This window comes from Centroberyx gerrardi, chromosome 1 (genome assembly GCF_048128805.1).
Source record: "Centroberyx gerrardi isolate f3 chromosome 1, fCenGer3.hap1.cur.20231027, whole genome shotgun sequence".
Classification (NCBI taxonomy): Eukaryota; Metazoa; Chordata; class Actinopteri; order Beryciformes; family Berycidae; genus Centroberyx; species Centroberyx gerrardi.
This window is the reverse complement of record NC_135997.1, coordinates 33,500,851-33,522,789: the sequence shown is the minus strand read 5'-3', so window position 1 is coordinate 33,522,789 and position 21,939 is coordinate 33,500,851. Positions and strand designations below refer to the sequence as shown.

The window sequence follows — 21,939 nt, the reverse complement described above, 5'->3', positions numbered from 1 at the left end:
TTTATTTAATCAGGTTTGTCCCATTGAGATCAGCAATCTCTTTTTCAAGGGAGACCTGGCCCAGAAATAATGCATCATGACAAACATAAAAGTCGAAAACCAACAACAAACAGTGTACAAAGTCAGAATATAGTGTAAACACATAAAAAAGAGAGCAAGGTAAAATCACAATACAGTCAAAATCACTTAAAAGAGAGAACAATGTAACATTTCTATAGCAAAGCGCTCCAAAAAAACAGGTTCACTGGACCAAACCTAAACCCAAATCAACAAGGTAAAGGATGACACTAATAGAAGATAATTAAAGGTGCGACATGCAGCACATTAACATCAATACATCATTACCACATTCATTTTGATGTATTAGTATAATTACTGTAAACAAACAAGACCACCACAGAGAAGACTGGCAGCCTCTGCTGGCCTCTACACTGCATTTTACATCGGATTTGGTGGGAAATCTGCTGGATTACTTTACAGCACAAAACAGTAATACACAACTTTATTCCAGTTCCATTATTCTAGCTGCATAGTTTCAACTTGACGTTAGCGTACCTGGTCAGAAAGCATAGTGGCTGTTATTAAAGCAATATTCTCCATAGGTACAAATGTGTTTTTGTCACCCTCTAGTGGTCCGAAAATTTCACTTATTGCAGTTTTAAGAAAAACAAAGTGGTAGCTATGATGACGAGATCTCAATTGAAGACTACCAAGCTGATGATAAGGCTTGATGGATGCATAGATCTCATTCATAATGTGACCCTGTCTATCTATCTAGCTGTCTATCTATGTCTATGGTGAAATTGTAGTTGTGAAATAGTCGTATAGGCCCAAACCTGAAGGGACCCCAGTGGGTTCAGGTTGGGTCAGGCTTTAATTTCACACTGGTTAGATTGGTCTTAGGTTATATTAGCAAGTTTTCGACAACATCCATTGTTATTTGGCTTTAGGCTCACAGAGAGCTGCACCCCTCAGGTTTTATTTGGGTTTGGGCAGGAATGTTTCAACTCAGGTTTGGCCACGCTCCAATTTTCAGGCTTGAGTCAAGTTCTAGCTGTAAGTGCCAGGTTCAGGTTTTCAGTGGAGCTGATGAGGAGGAGACAGAGTGAACACCTGCCTGCAGTGTTTTCCTCTAGAAATGCTTCCCTATGTTTCTAGGTGGGATGGAAACACTTAGACTATGAGTTGCAATTCCAGATATCCAGTTTACTGTCTTTCTACTATCTTCACAGTTCTGTGTGTGTGTGTGTGTGTGTGTGTGTGTGTGTGTGTGTGTGTTAGAGGAGGGATGTGTTAGTCTAAGATTAACCTAGGATTACAATAAGGGTTAACATCCATTCATGAGCGTATGTGTGTGTATAATCCTCTTTCTGTGATGCTGACACATCCAAACACACTCTCACGGATGTGAATTTGTTGTGTGTGTGTGTGTACGTGTGATTTGCCATCTTGCCTGTAAGCAGCTCATACGATGCATCCATGCAGTTGGCATGTGGCATGTTACAGTGGATACCATCTGTACAATGGATGCCATCGTGTCTGTGTGCATGTTAACATGTGAATAGTATGAGAATGTACATGCATCTTGTATACATGCATGTATACAGGCATATGTGAAGGTATACTTGTGTGTGTGTGTGTGTGTGTGTTTGTGTGTGTGTGTGTGTGTGTGAGAGAGCATTTGTGAGATGAAGCATGGATGAGCAGTGAATTCGAAGCACCTTTCCACAACACATGCCATGTATGTGTATGTATGTCAGTCATGTATTCCAACCTCTGTATGTGCTCTGCATGCAAACCATGAGACCAGCGTGTAAGCAAGCCATTACAATCAATCAGCCCAAGGGGTGTGTGTGTGTGTGTGTGTGTGTGTGTGTGTGTGTGTTCTCCTACGTTTGTATGTCAATTTCTCTTTTCTGAGAGAGAAAGCAGGGTGTGAAGGAGGATCAGTTGACTTGATTAGACTGTAGAATCTGTAGACAGCATTCGCTCTCACTGTGGTCAAAACACACACACACACACACACTGCAAAAAATCCATCTTAAAGGACAATACCAGCTTGATTTGAGTTTTTGCAAATTTTTTAAATTTTGTCCATCCCTAAATCAGTTTTGGCCTACTTCTCAGGCTCATTCACTTCCATTCAATTCCAAACAGCATTGAAAACAACTCTAATTTAGTCGGTAAAGGTAATTCATCACTGTGAATGAGAGGCCAACAATCACATTTTGAAAAGCTGCATCAGAAAGCTAATATCAGGCTATAAACTTTAACATTTTGAAAGAAGTTCCATCACTGTTTTCCTATTAATGCATGGCGTCTTACTTCTGATTTCCGCTTTTTCCTCTCCCAAATAAAAGTTTCAACCAGTAATGAACATTCTCTGCGATTACGTTAGGACCCGCCTTTTGTCAAGCAATGTTTTTTGTCATGTGTGAGCAACAAAAGAAACACATGGAACCCGATCTTTTCAAATCAGATACAAGCATTTGAGGACATGCGACTCCGTTTGACCACTGTTATCGGATTCAAAGTATTTATAGAGGTGAAGGATGAAAACAACCTCTCTCTCTAGCCTTCCCTCTTCTTCTCTCTGTCTTTCTACACCCAATCTCCCTCTATCTTCCTCTCCTCATCTCTTGTTCCGTTCCCTCTTTATCCTGCTTTCTTTTCTCCCCTCTCTCTTTTACTCACTCGCTTCCCTTCCACTTCACCCTTATTTTGGCCAAGCATCCACCCGGCTGAAGTGTCTTCGAGCAAGACGCCGTTCTCTAGCTGACCCTCTGACCTCTGACCTCCCTGCGGCGGGAGGGAACAGAGGGTTTCCTGCTTGTCTAATGGAAGTATGGCAGTGTTATTATGGGCTGTAAGTGGGGGAAATGGGCCACAGTGAGGTCAGGAGTGAAGGTTTCTATTTCTAGCCACGCGGTGTTTTGCCATGTGCCGCTGCAGGCGCATCAGTAATCCAGGAGGTTCGTGGCAGACACATGCCCCGGGAGTTTTTCCAGCCATTTCCGCCTCCTTACTCCAGCTGCTTCTAAAGGGGGAAATGGAGGCAGAAGTCAAGTTCAAGGTAATTGTGGGGAGAGAGGGGGCAGGAAAGCAGATTCTCCATGACTCATTCATCCAATATGAAGTCTTGAAATCTTGGTCTCTGAAAGAGTGAAACATCTGGGGTGAGATAATTCCACTTCTTCCCAATGCAAATCAACTTAAGTAACATTATATCCTTATTTGAAGACTGAAGAAACTGCTCAAAATGCGTGGCACTGCATTGGAAACAAGGCAAATCATCTCATTGACATTTTTTCACTTATTTTAAGAAAAACAATATTTTAAGACTCAATACTAGACTTCATGACTTGTTTGATGAATATTTTTAGCAGTGTATGATGAAGAACATTGACATTTTTCTTGTGTGCATGTTTGAGTATGTGAGGGTACACATTTGTATGTGTGTGTGTGTGTGTGTGTGTGTGTGTGTGTGTGTGCAGGCCTCCCGTGTTCACACTCCACTCCTCACCTTGCGGTGCCTGCATGTTGTTTGATCCTGATACGGGACTGATGCGGGCGCGGAGCGAGGAAAAGGCCCAGTGGCCACAAGATTGCTCAGCTGACCCTCTCAACACATGATAGCGGAGAGTACACACACACACACACACACACACACACAAACACACACACACACACAGTTACAAAATATGTTACGGAGATAAGCTTACACTTGAACCTAATACAGAGTGGCTTGCTAAGCATTTGCCAGAGCAGTGAGTGCTCTTTGAGATCATGTGTCATGTAGCCTGGAGAGGTTAGGGAGTGCAGACAGCTCAGAGAATCAGCCACTCAACAGCCGAGCCCGTCAAACAGCAGCTATGTTAAACAGCAGAGTGTTTATTGTTCAGGATCCTTACCGGATTTAGATCAATGGAGACGTAAGGTTAGGGGAAAATGAAATGTGCCGGGGTAGAGCAAATCCAGATCCAACCAAAATAAATGACCGAACTGGAACTTAAAAACTGAAATTCAAACTTGCTGTTTATATCGACGAGCCGCAAGACGTTGGATCGATGTCGGATCGCAGAGTCGCTTGAATATGTTTTCGATTGATTTTCCTTTTCGTCGATTCTAGGTCAGTGTCAGGTTCCAGCAAAAGTGAATAAGAACCAGTAGGGATGGGATGTTCAGTATATCCCAATACAAAAATGTGACAGTACGTATCGTTGGGGCAGAAAAATGAATGGTGATACTAGCTCCATTTTATTCTGCTGTAGCAATCACACATGAGACGCTTGAGAATCACAATTTCACAAGCTCTCCATCCAAATGATATTATTTGCACTTTGTAATGACATTTTTAAATTGTTGTTTACATTCTAGCAGCCAGTGCCCTCGCTAGAAAGATTTGTGGCTCAGAAATAAATAGAATTCTGACAGTCAGACTTTGTTATCATTGAACTTTTATTTATTATCGTATCGTGGTTGTATTGAATCCTGAACCCCATATCCCTAAGAACCAGTGATGCATAATGATACATAGATTGGGCTTTTTCGATGAATAAGTGGGTTAAAATAGTGGATATCCTCAGTTTTAGATGTACCTCCTGAATATGCATGGGTCATTGTTAAATAATGGGTTATTATATAATAATACGATACCATTTTGATCCCTGTAGAGGTTCTTTCTGCCTTCCCTCCACAGGGAGGTCAAAGGTCAGGGTTGAATCTGGATCTTCTTGTGTCTTCTTTTACTTTTTAACACACTAGAGTCAAGAGTGTGACCTGCATGTCCACATGTCAACACATTCAACTCATTTCGTGTTGAAAAGCAACAAAACATGTCGTTCCTACTAGACAAACAGATGACAACTGCTTTCCAAGAGTGTGTTCCAGCAGCAGGCTGTGAGTTGTGCTCTTTTGTTCCGAGCTACACCGAGTGAGATCATATCCTGTTCAGATTTGTTTATGTAGCCCTCTAGAACTATTGGCGATGATCTCCTAAATCTTTCAACCCACTGTGTGCGGTGCAAGCACACATTACACTCCTTACTGGTGAACACAAGGGAGGGAGACAGATCCAGGGGAAAGCCGCTCGAGCCCGGCTGAACTGCTCGTTCCTCTACACGCTCTACTGTTTTTTTTCCTCCCTCTCTTTTTTTGTTCTTTTTTCATCTTTTTTAGGTTTTTCCGCTGTTTCTCGTGTAACGACAATCCCATCTGGCCCGGCCGGTTCCAGTTTATGCGGTGGATGATGGGTATTTTTAGCAGCAGAAACTCTCATCTGCCAAGAACCCCCATTTTGGAGTAAATATGCCCTGTCTGGAGGCCTGTAGCTCTGCCCTGCCTCAGTCTCCGGGGACAGAGTGTGTATCTGTAGTTCAGTTTGTCTGTGTGCGTCTGTGTGTGTGTGTGTGTGTGTGTGTGTAAGCCTCTGTAATCAAAGCCAGAGAATGTGCATGCTTTCCCAGGCCCAGCTGACTCCACTCTAAACCATTACACCAGTATACTTTTCTACAGTATCCTCCATCTTAATGGGTCCAAGAAGCAAGGCGTTGGGGTGTGTGTATGTCTGGGTGTGTGTGTGTGTGTTTGTGTGTGTGTGTGTTTAGGTGGGAGGGCTGTCTACCAGTGGACTTCCTCCATGATGTAAAGGCCAGCTCTTTGATGTCAAAGTTGCTAGCCAGCTGGTCTTTTTAAGGCTGGTGCAGGTAATGCTGCATTCAGGTCACATAGGAAAGACGGTAGATACAAGCTTTCTACCGGAATATTCAATTTACCTCAGGGAAAAACTGTAGTCAAGGGTAGGGAATGATAATATTAATGTCAAATAATACCAACAAAATGAACATTTTTTCCTCACAGAAGAACACTTTGTGGTCACAACTCTTAAAATGGCATGGCAGGAGACAACTAGTTACTTTTTGGATTTTTTGTTTGTGGTTGACACTGGTTGACACACAAACTCAAATTCAGCACTGTGTGCTGAATTTGAAAAAGCTGAGAATAATTAGCCAAAGTCTACAGAAAACTTCAATCATGGCCTTTAAGGGCTTCAAATTTATGTTTTATTTATTTTATTTAGCCATTATTTTACCAGGAAGTCCCATTGAGATTCAAAATCTCTTTTCCAAGGGTGGTGGCAGCAGGGGTTACAAAATAAAACATACAAAAACAGTACAGAAAAGGAAAAATACTAAAATATGTTCAATAAAAAGGAAAAAACACACAGGCGAAACAGGAGCACACATCTTGCATAAGACTGTGGATAATTTGTTTGAACTGATTTCAAATGAGTTTGAAAGCATGAACAGTTGCAAGGCAGCGCTTTGAGCTGTCAAGTTGTTCGGACGGTTATTCCCATTTGACCTGAATGCAACACATCTCTCCTTTTGATGGGAATTTGTGTGCATTAAAGAGATAGAGAGAGAGAGAGAGAGAGAGACTAAGCAGACATTGTAGGACTCAGAACTGACAGAATTTAACGTACAATTCACCGTACAAGATCAGAGCATGGGATCATCAGTAACACACACACACACACACACACACACACACAGTCACGTGTCTCCACTTACTTGTGAACTGAAGCCCCTGGCCCTGACCTTTGACCTCTCTCCGTCCAGCACAGAAGCCATTTGACTTCTGTTCCTTCCTTCTCTTTGAACAACATGGCTGTCGGCATCACTGACCTGTCAATCAATCAGCATCTCCCTCTCCTTGCCACGCCCATCATGCTGCTTGTGTTGATCGAGTGCTGTGGCACCACCTACTACAGATCGGTCAATATTACCACAATCAGTTGTTCTCACTGTCCATGCATTTTTTTTCTGTCCCTCCACCATGGTATGCAGGACATTATGTCATCATGGTGGTGTCTGTGTGTGTGTGTGTGTGTGTGTGTGTGTGTGTGTGTGTGTGTGTGTGTGTAGACATATTCTTGAACACAATAACGCAAGAACAGTACATGGTAGAAACTTCATAGGTTTCCCCTATAGAGTTGATGATCTGATTCGATTTTGTAGCACCTTGCTGCATAACATTTGCATATTAATGAGGAGAAACAGATTTTCTTGAAACTACTATAACCTTTATGCTTTAAGATACAGAGTTCATATTAATACCACCCATGTGTTATATGAAGACAAGTATGTCGACATGGAAATATTTGCTAATTAATGCATTTAGCTTATTTAATGACCTCATTAGCATTAGTGGTTATGTTTAATATATCATGATGATTTTCAAGTGGCTCCTGTTTTTACCGGCCACACTGGTGATGCTAAACACATAGGTCCCTACCCCAGTTTCCAGCAGCAGTCTCTACTTCCATGCCAAACCTGTGTGTGTGACACTGCCAGGGCAAAGCTGCCAGTCTAGGTCAGGGTTCCTGGCTGCTGCCTGGCTCACTGGATACTTGCCAGAACAGTCTGGCTCTATAGGATTGTACTGGTGTGTGGCCCAGTTCAGTTTGAGGTCACAGGCGAAATGGCCAGTATTAGACAGAAAGTTATAATATCTGATAGATCTGTTGATGATGTATTTGTGTGATAGCCAGAGGCGGGGACTCGAGTCACATGACTTGGACTCGAGTCAGATTTGAGTCACTGTTTTAATTGCTTGAGACTTGACGATGCATGAAGAGAAGACTTGAGACTTGACTTGACTTGGGTTCTGGTGACTTGGGACTTGACTCTGACTTGTACTTTGATGACTTGAAAAGGTTTCTAAAGTCTTGACTTGAGATCTTGTGTTTGTGTAAATGACTTAGATTGAAAGTGATGAGATTTGTTCCAGCAGACGACTGAATTTAAATTCTGTTTTCTGAATTTGTATGAAATGATTGAATTTATTGAAGTTGAAACTGATTCTAGAAATCAAACTCATGATGCTCTTACCAAGTTTTTATCCTATTAAAACCATATTGCATTGAAAAGTCCTAGATATTTAGTTTTCTCTAAGATATTAAATTGATACTGGACTCTTGATTTGTTCTGACTTGATTTGCTGTTCTATATTTAGACTTGAGACTTGACTTGAGACTGACTTGAGACTGACTTGGGACTCGATTAAAGTTGACTTGGTCCCACCTCTGCTGTAGACCAAATCCTCAACTGGAATATACACACTGTGATTAGTGTATTTTAAATGGGATTATCTTAACAAGTGCAAATCTGCACAGTAACATGCAGCTTTGAGGTGTAATCGATGTTGTTGCAGTATAGCAAGAATGTGATCTGTGATGCTGGCTGTCCTGGCACCAGCATAGCCAGATAGTGATCCATGGCGGCAACCATACAGCCAGTGTAGCAAGATAGTGATCCATCACCCCTAGATGTCATCCAGCCTTCTCCATTTTCTCTAAGCTTGAAAATCCTCCTGTCTGTCCTTCCTCCTTCGTGACTGAAATGGATTTAGGTAGAGGCGATCATAAATCAACCCGGTCAGTCTATTTCACAGAAGCAGCAGGTGATCCCAGCAGGCGGGACGCTAAGTGGAGGTTGTATGACTACTCATAAATAAAAACAGAGTGTACAGATAAGTCGTAGTGATGTGTGTGGTGTGAGAGGAGGCTGTGGACGGAGCTGACCGGACCTGGAAATCAACTGGACTGGATGGGAACATCGATTGTTCAGGTTCATCACAGAGAACACTCATCTGGGTCACACTCCTCAACGTGACGGGTCACTGTGGGACAGGCTTGATTTGTTTTAGCAGTAGCTGTAGGTAGCAGCAGCAAAGGACAGTAGTAGGACAGTGTATCAAATAGGAAAAGCAGAATGGAAATGATGAATTTTGTTAACATTTCCTCAAAATTGCAAAAGAGTTAATACACTCACTTAAGGTGGGAGAGTAATTTTGTTGATGCAGAATTCATTTGGTAAATAACAATGGATACGAAATCAGGTTGAAACTTTAAAGGTCAGTTTGGAGAAATTGGGTGGTTGCAACAGCAAATAATAGAAAAGAGAAATAGATTATATGTAGCAATACAACAAAAGGAGGTATTAAACATAACACAAACATCAACATGGCAAGAATACATTATTTAGCGATGTATGAATAAAAAGTATGAAAAAGTTTGAATTAGACACAAAACAATAGGGAAAATATCATATCATATTATATTTTTACAACATTTTTATAAGTTTGCCTAAAATTTTCTCAACAGTCGGATGGAAACATAGCTAGTGTGTTATAACTTTTGAAGCCTGGAGAGAGACTGCAGGTCAGCTGTCACCGCCCGTCTTAACCTCCTGTCACCACAGCAACAGCAGTAGGGGTGGAGAGATGTGTTTTGACAGGAAGTGACCTCGCCGTGACCTCCTGACTGGAGTCACGGGTTGAGGGACAGGAGCCAGAGGTCAAAGCTGGCATGGACACCGGGACTGTGTGTGTGTGTGTGTGTGTACAAAATCTCCCCACCCACTGGATTTTCAAGACTAATTATAATAACCAATTATAAACTGGATATACATAAAAAATGTTCTGATTGGCTGAGCCACATTCAAAGCCATTGCAAAATACCTGATTAACACCTTAAGACCTTTGACCTCATAAGGGTTAATGTGATCTAACATCATAATATATAAACATACACCTTTCATACTGACATTTTTAGTTCAAAATGAATAACATTTGTGTGTATGTATTGCAGTAATTGAGAATTATTATATGTACAGTAATGCAAAAAGATCAGATAAAATCCTGATATTATTATTCACCAATATTCAATGTAAAGAAGACTGATCTGTTGTATAATTTATACTATTTTTCTTATATCATCTTACATTTGTTGTATGTGTTGTTTTGTTGTTGTGTGCTTTGGCAATATGCAACACATGTATGTTATGCCAACAAAAGCTCATTGAATTGAAATTGAATTACACCTTTGACCTCATAACAGTTCATCTGAATATCAATGATCTCATATTTTAATGTACAGTATATGCGCACACCTTTGACCACATAACATTCAAAATATAACCAAATGTCACCACACATCGTTTAGCTACTGTTGTATATTGCTAGGCAGAAAAGTAACACTTAATTATTGATTAAAAAAACAAAAGACCACCACAGTGCGTGCCCACTCTTACCTCACATCGCCTCTCGGTTGTTCTAAAATCCCCGTAAACCGCGGCCTGTTGTGGCTTATTGCTTAAGTCTAATGTTTCATGCTGTAATGCATTCCTGCAGGATGCGGTATTGGAGGTTTACAGCGCAGGGTTTACGCTCCAATACACTCCAGCGTCTGTAGATGGCTTGTTTTGGTCAGGCCGACTGGCTGCCTGCTCGTCTGGGAAGCCGAATCTCCGACTTGGCCTCATAGTGAGAAGGGAATCTAGGCCTCATGAATAATTCTGCTTTATCTGGCGCTTGCCGCTACGACTGCAGTCTCTCCGCCTCGCTCTGTCTTCTCCCTCTTTAATCCGTCGCCCCCATCATCTCGCTCTTTCCCCCTCTTTGTCTCCGTCTTTCTTACTGTCTCTCTCTCTCTCTTTCTCTCTCCCGCTCTCTCTCTCATCCTCTCATTGTTGCCGCGTCACCGTGGAGACGCCGGTGTCAGGGGGGAATGGATGGGCGGTTGCCGCAGACGTCTGTAACCTTGGCAACCGCAGCCTCACCTGCTCCGGCGATACCCTCGCTCCTCGTCATGCCGCCCGAGACACAAAAGCACCGTCATCCCCGGCTCTTCTTCTTCTTCTCCTCCTCCCCCCTTCTCCTTCCATTCCTCTTTTTCCTTCCTCCTCATTCCTTTCCAACAATGCGGAATTCCCAATATTTGATAATCAGATGATCTGCTTCAGTGTGTGTGTATGTGTGTTTGCTTGAGGGAGATCTCACATAATTCTGGTGTTTACAACCCACCCACCTACATAAATACAGACACACACACACGTCACACACACACACAGACACACACACTCGCACACATGCATGCATCATCTCCCCGTCTTCCCATCTCCCTTATCTGGGCCAATGCCCCAGGACAGGTCATATGTGGGACATCATCACCGCTCCCACAGATTAGGATCATTTTGTGGTGTGTGTGTGTGTGTGTGTGTGTGCGTGTGTGTGTGTGTGTGTGTGTTTGTGTGGATGCCAGGGTCAGTGAAGGCAGCTCTGTGATTGTTAACACAGGGAGAGGCCAAGCTGCCAAGCTCAGCCCTGGGGCATGTCTGTGTTTGTGTATGTGTGTGTGTGTGTGTGTGTGTGTGTGTGTGTGTGTGTGTGTGTGTGTAAATCCCCACCAGAAAAGCCAAAAGGTCCCCATTAGGAAAGGTTTAGGCCTTAGGTTTTGGGTTGGGGTTAAGATATGACGGGGTTAAAGTTGGTTGTTTGGGTTCCCATAGGTATTGTCTGTGTGTGTGTGTGTGTGTGTGTGTGTGTGTGTCTCAGTCTAATTGTGGGCTGCCCCAGCAGAGCTATAACCTAGAAAACAGGACAATTTTTTTCCATCCCCCAGGAGAACTAGGACCATAAACACACACACACACACACACACACACACACACACACACATACACACACACCCACACGCACATGCAAGATGTATGCAGACATGTATGTGTATGATCGTTAATCAGAAAATGTATGTAATTTAATTCATTTTACAAATAATTTGGGTTGTACGGATACATCTGTGTTTGTGTGTGTGTGTGTGTGTGTTTGGATGGCGCAGCATGCCGAGGTAAAGAGGCTGACGAATCCCTCTGCAGATTTCAGATCACGGTTGCCATGGCGATGCACCGGTGGGAAGGCCACGGATGCCTGGGGCAGAGAGACAGAGAGAGAGAGAGAGAGAGAGAGAGAGAGAGAGAGAGTGAGCAGGCTATCATTAGTGAGCAGCGCGTTTAAAGAGGTTCATTGATATTCTCTGGGAAAACAACAACACAACAGAGCTGTGTGTGTGTGTGTGTGTGTGTGTGTGTGTGTGTGTGTGTGTGTGTGTGTGTGTGTGCGCACAGTGCTCCGCAGTAACTGTAATCATTGGATTATGTAATCAGACTACCAATATGAAATAATCAGTCAAGGATATAGCCCATTTAAAACAAAACAAGGTGTGTCTGGTGGTGTCTGGGCCTGCTTCTATGGTGAATGGACTGTTTTGTAAAGAAGTCTATCCCATGTTTAAAGGAACAATCCGCCTTGTAACACTTTAACACCATTAAAAACAGCTATTGGTGTTGTCCCTTGCATGTCTGGGTCCAGTTTCATCTATCTAAAACGTCAGCGGTAAACGTCAGGTTTTGGTGTCAGTCCCTCAGAATCAAAGAGCGAGGGCTTCTTTCTAGAGCTGCCATTTTGCACCGAGAGACGTTCAACAATCATACAGGGAGAAATCCATCGGAGAAGAGGAGAGAGACCAATTTCTCCTCCAACAGCAGCCTCAATAGACCAGAATGCAATGCAGCCACAGGACATGATGTGTTTTGAGTATGCAACAAGTTCATGCCCCTTGTCTGGGGGTGTTGAAAGGCATTCTGGGAAACGTAGGAAATCACTAACTGAAGTAGAAGTATGCGAGGCAGGTTGAGGGAAAGTGGGTACAACAAAACGGGAAAATTACAACTTTTTCTACTTTTTCTACTGGTCCAGCCCTGTGTGTGTGTGTGTGTGTGTGCGTGTTGATCTTTTCGTACCCTTTCTGCTCTAAGCTTGCTTTCGTTTCTCACAGTTGGCTTACAGTGTGTGTGTTTGTGTGTGCGTGAGACATTCCGTCGCTGTCCTTCAGCCTCTCTCTCTCTCTTCTCTCTCTCCCTCTGGTTTCCGTAGCAGCAGACAATTTGACCTTAGCAACAAACATTCGGATTCTCACCTTAGCAACAGGCCAAGATCTGTGCTGTCATGGAAACGGGAACAGAGCTGTCAGTTAAGTCGGTTGCTAGGTGACTAGAGAGAATAGTTTTCTTTTGCCTCGCCATTCACCAGGCAGGCCGCCACTCCGGCTGCTCTGTGACTACACATGATCAAGACTATTCATGCTTTTGGCTGGAAAACAAGATGGACGTCTCATACTTTCATGCAAAGTCAGATGAAACCTATTCTGAACAAACCGGTGACTAGTGTGTACCCTTCTCACTGTATACATGCAATAATTCATATATTTCATACTGTTCATTCTTATATTTCTATCTATCTATTCTATTTCTATCCATTCTTATTTATACTCTATTTTTCTCTGCTGTATTGTGTTTGCTGTATTACTTCTTGCTGCTACAATGACCCGATTTCAAAAAGTTATCACCTCCCGAAGACCCTTTCTTAAAAAAGTAATATAATATAACGTGACTTTTTATTTTTCATGAGTGTGTTGGAGACATGTTTTCCCTGTTGGATGAGATTTGTTTGTAGAATAGACGCTAAATCTGTCTAACAAAGCTGGCACCAACCATACATGCACCTTTCCTGGGCGGGTCTCACACACACACACACACACACACACACACACACACATGCATTTTCATAGGGAGCATTTGCAGCCAGGAAGCAGATCAAAAGCAGGAAAGGAAAAGTGAGGGAGGGGGAAAGGAAGGAGAGAGAATAGAGTGATATTTCCCAGGGGGGGAGTCCCCTCCTTCGTCCTTCAGGAGAGAGAGAGAGTTGTGTGTGTGTGTGTGTGTGTGTGTGTGTGTGTGCGTGTGCAGAGCAGGGTCTAAGCTAAACACGTTCTTGCTTTCTGCAAATCTGCAAAAAATGTCATTTAGTCTCATATTCAGCCTTACAGCATTATTTTTCTTAAAACAAGTGAAAAATTCAAATGGGATGAGATCATTCGGCTTGTTTTCCGATGCAAAAAAAATCTTGAAACAAAGTTGATTTGCATTGGAACCAAATGAAATGATCTCACCTCACTGGCAGGTTTTGACTTAATTGAAGAAAATAAGATTTTTATGACTTGTTCAGACGGATATTTTTGTTTTTTGCTGTGTATGCAGAAACAGTCAAGGAGGCTCTGCTTTCCTGCCTTGAACTTGACTTCCACATGCATTTCATATTGGAGGCAGATTGAATAGGGGAAGCGAATGACTGGTTTTCAAAGTAATAAGGTTTTAAGGCTTAATACCATACTGTCAAGATGCATATTTTTGCAGTGTATGCACATTTGTGGGATATTGAATGGGGTAAGTGAATAACACATATACTGTAGATGGTCACTGCTGGTTTCTTGGGATGCATACTAACACTTTAGCATACACTATGTTGAGTGATAGTAGATGCTAACGCTTTAGTATACATTATGTCGAGCGATAGTAGGCTCCATGCTAACGCTATAGCATACACTATGTTGAATGATAGCATTTTAGCATACACTATGTTGAGTGATAGCATTTTAGCATACACTATGTTTAGTGATAGTAGCTCCATGCTAACGTTTTAGCATACATTATGTTGAGCGATACTAGGCTCCATGCTAACACTTTAGCATACACTATGTTGAGTGATAGTAGATGCTAACGCTTTAGTATACATTATGTCGAGCGATAGTAGGCTCCATGCTAACGCTATAGCATACACTATGTTGAATGATAGCATTTTAGCATACACTATGTTGAATGATAGCATTTTAGCATACACTATGTTGAGTGATAGCATTTTAGCATACACTATGTTGAGTGATAGCATTTTAGCATACACTATGTTTAGTGATTGTAGCTCCATGCTAACGTTTTAGCATACATTATGTTGAGCGATACTAGGCTCCATGCTAACACTTTAGCATACACTATGTTGAGTGATAGTCTCTCCATATGACAAGTAGAAATTTCACCTTTTTCTACCCTTTTTTCCTCTCAGTCCCATCCCAAACTCTCTGACCTTCTTTCCTGGTAAAGTGGGATAATGCCAGTTGTTTCCAATGTAGTTTCTCACTGGGATTTTACTACAAAACAAGCGTCAGTGTCTTGCAACAAGGTAGCATATGGCAGATTACTCCACAGGTATCAAGTAAATGACACTTGATTCAAAAACAAATTCTTGAAACAAGTTGGTTTGCACTACAAACAAGAAAAAATATGATTTTAAGACTCAATACTATAGACTAAGTGACTTGCTATGGACAGCAATGCACACACACACCCGAACACACACACACACACACACACACACACACACACACAGCACACAGTAGCTGTGTTCCAGATGTGAGCAGTGTGTGCTCTGTGCCTTCCCTCATCTAGTTGTTGATCTCCTATGGAGTCTGAGAGGCATGGTAATAACAGACAAACAGGAAGGGGACCATCATAAATGTAGAGATCAAACACACACACACACACACACACACACACACACGCGCGCACACACTTGGCTGTAACTCCAATCCCTGGTTCTCACTCCAGCAGTGAGCTCATTAAAATGTGCAAGGCAATCCCTCTCCTCTTCACACTCTCTCATTTCTCCTCTCTCCCTCCCTCTCTCATTTCTTTCCCATTCTCTCTCTTCGTCTGATACAAAGTAACACACATACTCTCTCTCTCTCTCTCTCTCTCTCTCTCTTTGTCTCTTTATCAATATTGTCATTCTGCGTCACTCTCTCCCCACATCAGCTTCAAGGTCTTCTTATTGGCTTGGGGTTAGATCACATCGTCAAAACAAGGTTAAAAATGCTGTTTTAGTTCTGTGCGTTTGTGACCGATTGCGCATGCATGGCGTATGCTGGAGCAAGTGTGTGCGTGTGTGCGTGTGTGTTTGGGGGAGGGTAGCTTTGCTTTAATGAATGGTTGCCGGGTAAAGCGGGAGGCGTGAGGGAGGAATTTGTTAATTATGAATGGAGCGCTTCTCTCTGGATCTGAACAACACACAGTGAGAGGGAGAGAGAGAGAGAGAGAGAGAGAGAGGATATGCATTTGTGTGTGTATCGGTATGTGTTTGCATGTGTGTGTGTGTGCCATAGCCACACCAAGCATCCCAATGAACATCTATTTCAGTCAATATTAGACTGTTAGACTGTGGTTGACCTGCAGTATTGTGGGCAAAGGGGTTTGGCTATGAGAGTTTTAACCAGACAGTTGAGAGTTCGAATCCCCAGACTGGCTGGGGAAACTGACTGTATAACACTCTCTCCTCCCTCATTAACTACTGTTGAGGTGCCTTTGAGCAAGGCACTTAGGGGTGATCAGACCAGGGGCAACATAGGGCCTCTTGTTCTGGATTAACCGCCCATATAAAGACCCAAACCCATATAAAGCTAATATATTCTTGTCATCGTGTGTGTGTGTGTGTGTGTGTGTGTGTGTGTGTGTGTGTGTGTGTGTGTGTGTGTGTTTGTGTGTGTGCATAGGCTTCCATTTTAATCAACTCAATCAATCAAGTGGGAAGGTATGGATTGTTGGTTAGAACAGGGTGTCTGCAGGTTCTGAAAAACTCTTCCATGTCTTGAATCATTATTATCTAAACTCAAGGCCTTAAAAGGTTTTGAATACAGTTAAATGAAGTCTTTTCAGTCTTAAATCCAGCCTTGGAAGTCTTCAAAATGTTGTGGTTTCTTGGTGCCTGAGACATGAGCCCGGTCACGCTGATCTATGTTCTTACAGGTCTACAGTCATTTTTTTTTTCTTCTCACATTTATTTACAAAATTCATCTTATATTTCAGCCTTACTGTCATTAAAAAAGTCTTGGAAAGTCTTAAATTCCAGTTGAGCTTTGTAAGACCAGAAGACCTAATGTGGACGCTAACCTCCAGTATCGCCCCCTAATGACACTGCTCATATAGACTTACCATCCTCTCCTGAATATACTGAATATATATATAATAGTTTAATGTAAAATCAGATTTAAAAAAAAGGATAAAAAAGGAGCAAGCAAACATCCATCAATATAAACGCAAATCAATTATACTTTCATAAAAGCATTAATTTCGGTTATTTATATATAAGATATATATAAAGATTTATGCCATGCACTATAAGGGGAAAATGGCATCTTTTCGGTGTATTTCTATGTGATTAAATGAGAGTTCTCCAAATTGGACCATTTAAAAAAAAAATGCCTAGTTTGCAAAATCGCATGAATATGAAACTCATGTTGCAATACTATGAAGTCATTCGAACGCAAATATTATGAACGGCTAGATTGTCAGCAGTTTACTTGAATTGCAGTATTTGATATCTCTACAAACATGACTCTCCTGTGCAGCATTTTGGAATAAAAAAGTCTTCCTCCTTCCAGCGCTCGCTGGATTTCAGTATGTAAGCCTATGTAAGCCCTCATGATAAACAGTGTCTCTCTGGGAAATCCCATTTGGCTGCTGTTTAATCTGCATTTCCAGTGTGTACATTCCAGTGGCAGCAGTGATTAGGCTATTCTCTAGGCACTGTATATCAGTGGTGGAAAGTCCTGGATGTACTGTACTATAATGAAACTGTAATTCAGTTTTCTCATTGGCTTTCCACCTATACAGACAGTGTGAGCACCTTGTTTGGAAGTCAGCACCTCCACTTTCACCGACTTCTAACTCCCGGGGTCGGCTTTTTCCACATTGACCTCCTCTGCCTTAAAATAGACCGCTGTTTACAGTTGCAGGTTACTCACCAATCTGGGTCTCTCAGTGGCTGGCTCTCGCACAAACACACACTCACGAGACAGATCTTTATTTGGACGGGGCCAGGAGTGTGTGTAGTATCCGTCTCCACTCTAAATATTGGCCCAATGTAAAAGGGAACACAAAGGTTCATCTGTCAGAAGCATGCGGCGCTTTTACCGGCATTTACTTTTACACAGCGCAGACTTTGGCGCTAATGTAAATACTGGTCACTGCTTTGTGTGGTTTCGGCATAACAAAGAAGGGCCTTTCAAGGTGTGTGTGTGTGTGTGTGTGTGTGTGTGAGTGTGTACTCCATCATATGAACCTGTGTGTGTTGTGTGTTCTGTCTCCAGGGGCCACCAGGGACATCGGCTCGGCTCTGACCAGGATGTGCATGAGGCATCGCAGCATTGAGGCCAAGCTGCGCCAGTTCACCAAGTAAGACACGCTTCCTTCCTTGCTTTCCTTACTTCCTTCTGTCTTTCCTTGCTTCCTTCCTTCCATCTGTCTTTCCTTCCTTCCCTCCTTCCTTCCTTCTTTCTTGGCTTCTGTCTTTCCTTTGTTCCTTCCTTTGTTCCTCCATTCTGTCATTATGTTTCTTTCCTTTGTTCCTTCCTTCCTTCTTTCTTGGCTTCTGTCTTTCCTTTGCTCCTTCCTTTGTTCCTCCATTCTGTCAATGTTTCCTTCCTTTCTTCCTCTTTTCTCCCTTCCTTCCTTCCTTCCTTATTCTTCTTCCTGTCTTCCTTCTTTCCTTTCAGCCATCTTTCCTTCCTTCTTCTATTCCTTCCTTTCATCCTTCCTTCTTTCCTTCTGTCTGCCGTTCCCTCCTTCCTTCCTGGTTTCCTTCTTTGCATTCTTTGCGCCTTCATCTATCTTTCTTTCATTCCTTCCCTCCTTCCTTCCTTCTTTCTTGGCTTCTGTCTTTCCTTTGTTCCTTCCTTTGTTCCTCCATTCTGTCAATATGTTTCCTTCCTTTCTTCCTTCCTTCTTTCTTGGCTTCTGTCTTTCCTTTGCTCCTTCCTTTGTTCCTCCATTCTGTCAGTTTCCTTCCTTTCTTCCTCTTTTCTCCCTTCCTTCCTTCCTTCCTTCCTTATTCTTCTTCCTGTCTTCCTTCTTTCCTTTCAGCCATCTTTCCTTCCTTCTTCTATTCCTTCCTTTCATCCTTCCTTCTTTCCTTCTGTCTGCCGTTCCCTCCTTCCTTCCTGGTTTCCTTCTTTGCATTCTTTGCGCCTTCATCTATCTTTCTTTCATTCCTTCCCTCCTTCCTTCCTTCTTTCTTGGCTTCTGTCTTTCCTTTGTTCCTTCCTTTGTTCCTCCATTCTGTCAATATGTTTCCTTCCTTTCTTCCTTCCTTCCTTCTTTCTTTCTTGGCTTCTGTCTTTCCTTTGTTCCTTCCTTTGTTCCTCCATTCTGTCAATATGTTTCCTTCCTTTCTTCCTTCCTTCTTTCTTGGCTTCTGTCTTTCCTTTGCTCCTTCCTTTGTTCCTCCATTCTGTCAATGTTTCCTTCCTTTCTTCCTCTTTTCTCCCTTCCTTCCTTCCTTCCTTATTCTTCTTCCTGTCTTCCTTCTTTCCTTTCAGCCCTCTTTCTTTCCTTCTTCTAGTCCTTCCTTTCATCCTTCCTTCTTTCCTTCTGTCTGCCGTTCCCTCCTTCCTTCCTGGTTTCCTTCTTTGCATTCTTTGCGCCTTCGTCTATCTTTCCTTCCTTCCTTTCTTCCTTCATTCCTTCCTCCCTCCCTCCCTTGCTTCCTTTTATCCTTCCTTCCTTCCTCCCTCCCTTCCTTCCTTCAGTCTATTTACTTTCCATTCTTTCTCCCTTCCTTCCTTCCCTCCTGCCTTCAATCTATTTTCCTTCCTTTCTTCCTCCCTTCTTTCCTTCCTTCCTTCATTCCTTCCTTCCTTCTCTACTTCACTGACTCATATCTTGTCAGGCTTTCTTAAATGGGAAACCTCAAGTGTGTTTCCATATAAAGCTAACCGTGTGTTTGGCGTTACGACATGAGTTCTTGGTGTCAGCTCTATGGATTCCATTAGGAGCATTGCTGTGTGTGTGTGTGTGTGTGTGTGTGTGTGTGTGTGTGTACACGAATGACTGTAAAAGAATACGACTGGCATGCTACACAGACCACTCTGGAAACCTCACCAAGAGTCTGTTTTCAACCATTGTTTTCCTTTTCCTTCAATCTCCATAGTCTCTAATGACTTTTCCATGGCAAAAGCTATTACATTGATGGTGATGATAATGATGATGATGATCTATCACCAGGGTAATGATAGGGCTCCCTTTGAAGATTGAGTCAATCTAAAAAACTATCGCGTGTGTGAGTGTGTATGCGGGCCCGTTCCTGTAATCCTACCACGTGTATGTGTATACATTTGTGTCATGTATGTATGTGTGTGTGGTGGAGGGGGTGGGGGGTGTGAGGTCCCCCAGATGTTCCAGATACTAAAATAGTAAAGTGGAGCAACACGTGGAGGGAATTTATATAACGTTCCACTCCAGAAATATAGCTCCTTCATTTTCAGTGGGGTCAGGAGGAGGAGGGGGTGGGGGGGTGGGGGATGGGGGGTGGGGGGGTGAAGTGATGTCATTACTCTTCACTTCACTCAAGATACCGCACCGCAAACATTTAGCTTACGATTGTTTTCCGCATGAAACGAAGCAGAAGCCAGCAGCACACGCCGCTGAATCTCTGCTAGTTCTTACCATGTATTATTTATCATGTCGTGAGCACAGAGTTGTGGTTCTGTCTGGGTGGACTGCAGTTGTGAGATATTGAAGATTTGACATCCGATCTGGCAAAACCAAGCCAGTGTAAATTAACATTCAAAGATCATGACTATGGAGATAACTCAATTTTGATTAAACATGTCCGATAGAAGCTTAGGCCTAGTCCACACTAATCCGGGTAAATTTGAAAACGGCTAGAGTTGTTCTTCTCTACTTTGTGTCGTGTGAGCGAGTTTGGGGCGGCTCTCCAGCCACAACCACCATTCCTTGAGGCACTGAAACAGACGATACAGCCTGGATGGATCACATGACAATGATGCACCTGAGATCACATGACAATCGCACGTCAGCGGTTTCAAAAAGCCCCGTTTTCCCCGTCCGCACTACAACATGAAACCGTCTTGGCATGGATGGAAGGCCAAAACGGAGAAATAAAGATGTGTTTTCAAATTTATCCGGATTAGTGTGGACTAGGCCTTAAAATTCCAAGCTCACAATGTATTTATCTACTATTCATCTCTTTATTTTTTGTCTCCCTCTTTCCCCGTCTCTCCCACGCACCTCCCCACCCCAGTGCTCTGATGGAGAGTCTGATCACTCCTCTCCAGGACAGGATTGAGGACTGGAAGAAGACGGCCAACCAGCTGGACAAGGACCATGCCAAAGGTACAAAAAACAGACAAAGTGCCCTTGAGCAACACCCTGAATCCCGGCCAGCTGACCCTGACCTTTGACCTCCCTGTGGAGGGGTGGGCAAGTGAAAAGAGAATAAAACAAAAGCAGCATTATTGACATTGTATTCACACACAGGCCAATGTGAAACTAGATCCCTTAATAGCCAGATTTCCAATAGCGCTCAATTCACTCACAAGGACAAGTTCAACCACAACAACCAATACTGCCAGTAAATGTCCGGTGAGTTGTATCATAGTATTAAGCCAATGTTAACTAACCATTATCCCTTACATATAGTCCAGGTGAAATGTACACAAATCACTCAACTTTATGTATTTCTTTCTGATTTCTGTGTTTGAGTGTCAATTGAATTCGTCATCACATGGTCATCTGAACAGTTAATGATGTTTTTCTTAGCACTATTAGCACTAATGAGGAAAATTCATTTGTAAGTAATGGCGGAAAGAAAATCAGTCGATCGGTATAATCTTTGCGATGGCTCCAATTCTGAAAATGTACATGTATACCAATTTTGGTTCTTTTACGCTAATCATAACGATTTCAGACCTGGCTAATATTAGCCACTATTGATCTGAAATCAAGGATATCATTCAAGACTGATCTGTCAGCTCAGTGATGCCACTGATATTCAGTGATTTCCACCATCATTGTAGAGACTATTTCATGTAACTATTGGTGGCACAACATTTGGCAGCGTTTCAATTTAAATCAAAACGAGTTCACATGGAGGGCTTTGCATTCCTGTTACTGAAGCCTCTCTTCTTGTCCCCTCTCAAGAGTACAAGAGGTCACGCCACGAGATCAAGAAGAAGTCATCTGACACCATGAAATTACAGAAGAAGGCTCGTAAAGGTACGGCAGCTCTCCCCCCTTCTGTCTTTCTCTCTGGAAGTGACTCTCTGCTCTCTAACGGCCGAGCGCAGGCCCTTCTCACATTTGACAGAGCAGGCAAAAGGTCACATTTCAAAGGTCAAAGTATCTCATGCGAGGT

The 21,939-nt window shown here is 42.6% G+C and overlaps 1 protein-coding gene across 1 annotated transcript in view; it reads left to right on the top strand.

Annotated features, from left to right (window-relative positions):
- mtss1lb (MTSS I-BAR domain containing 2b) overlaps positions 1-21,939 on the top strand; it is a 70,406-nt gene that overhangs the window by 34,672 nt on the left and 13,795 nt on the right. The window contains exons 4-6 of the mRNA XM_078282946.1: positions 17,876-17,960; positions 20,827-20,918; positions 21,726-21,800. Coding sequence (XP_078139072.1) covers positions 17,876-17,960; positions 20,827-20,918; positions 21,726-21,800 — 252 coding nt within the window. The remainder of the gene's footprint in view (positions 1-17,875; positions 17,961-20,826; positions 20,919-21,725; positions 21,801-21,939) is intronic.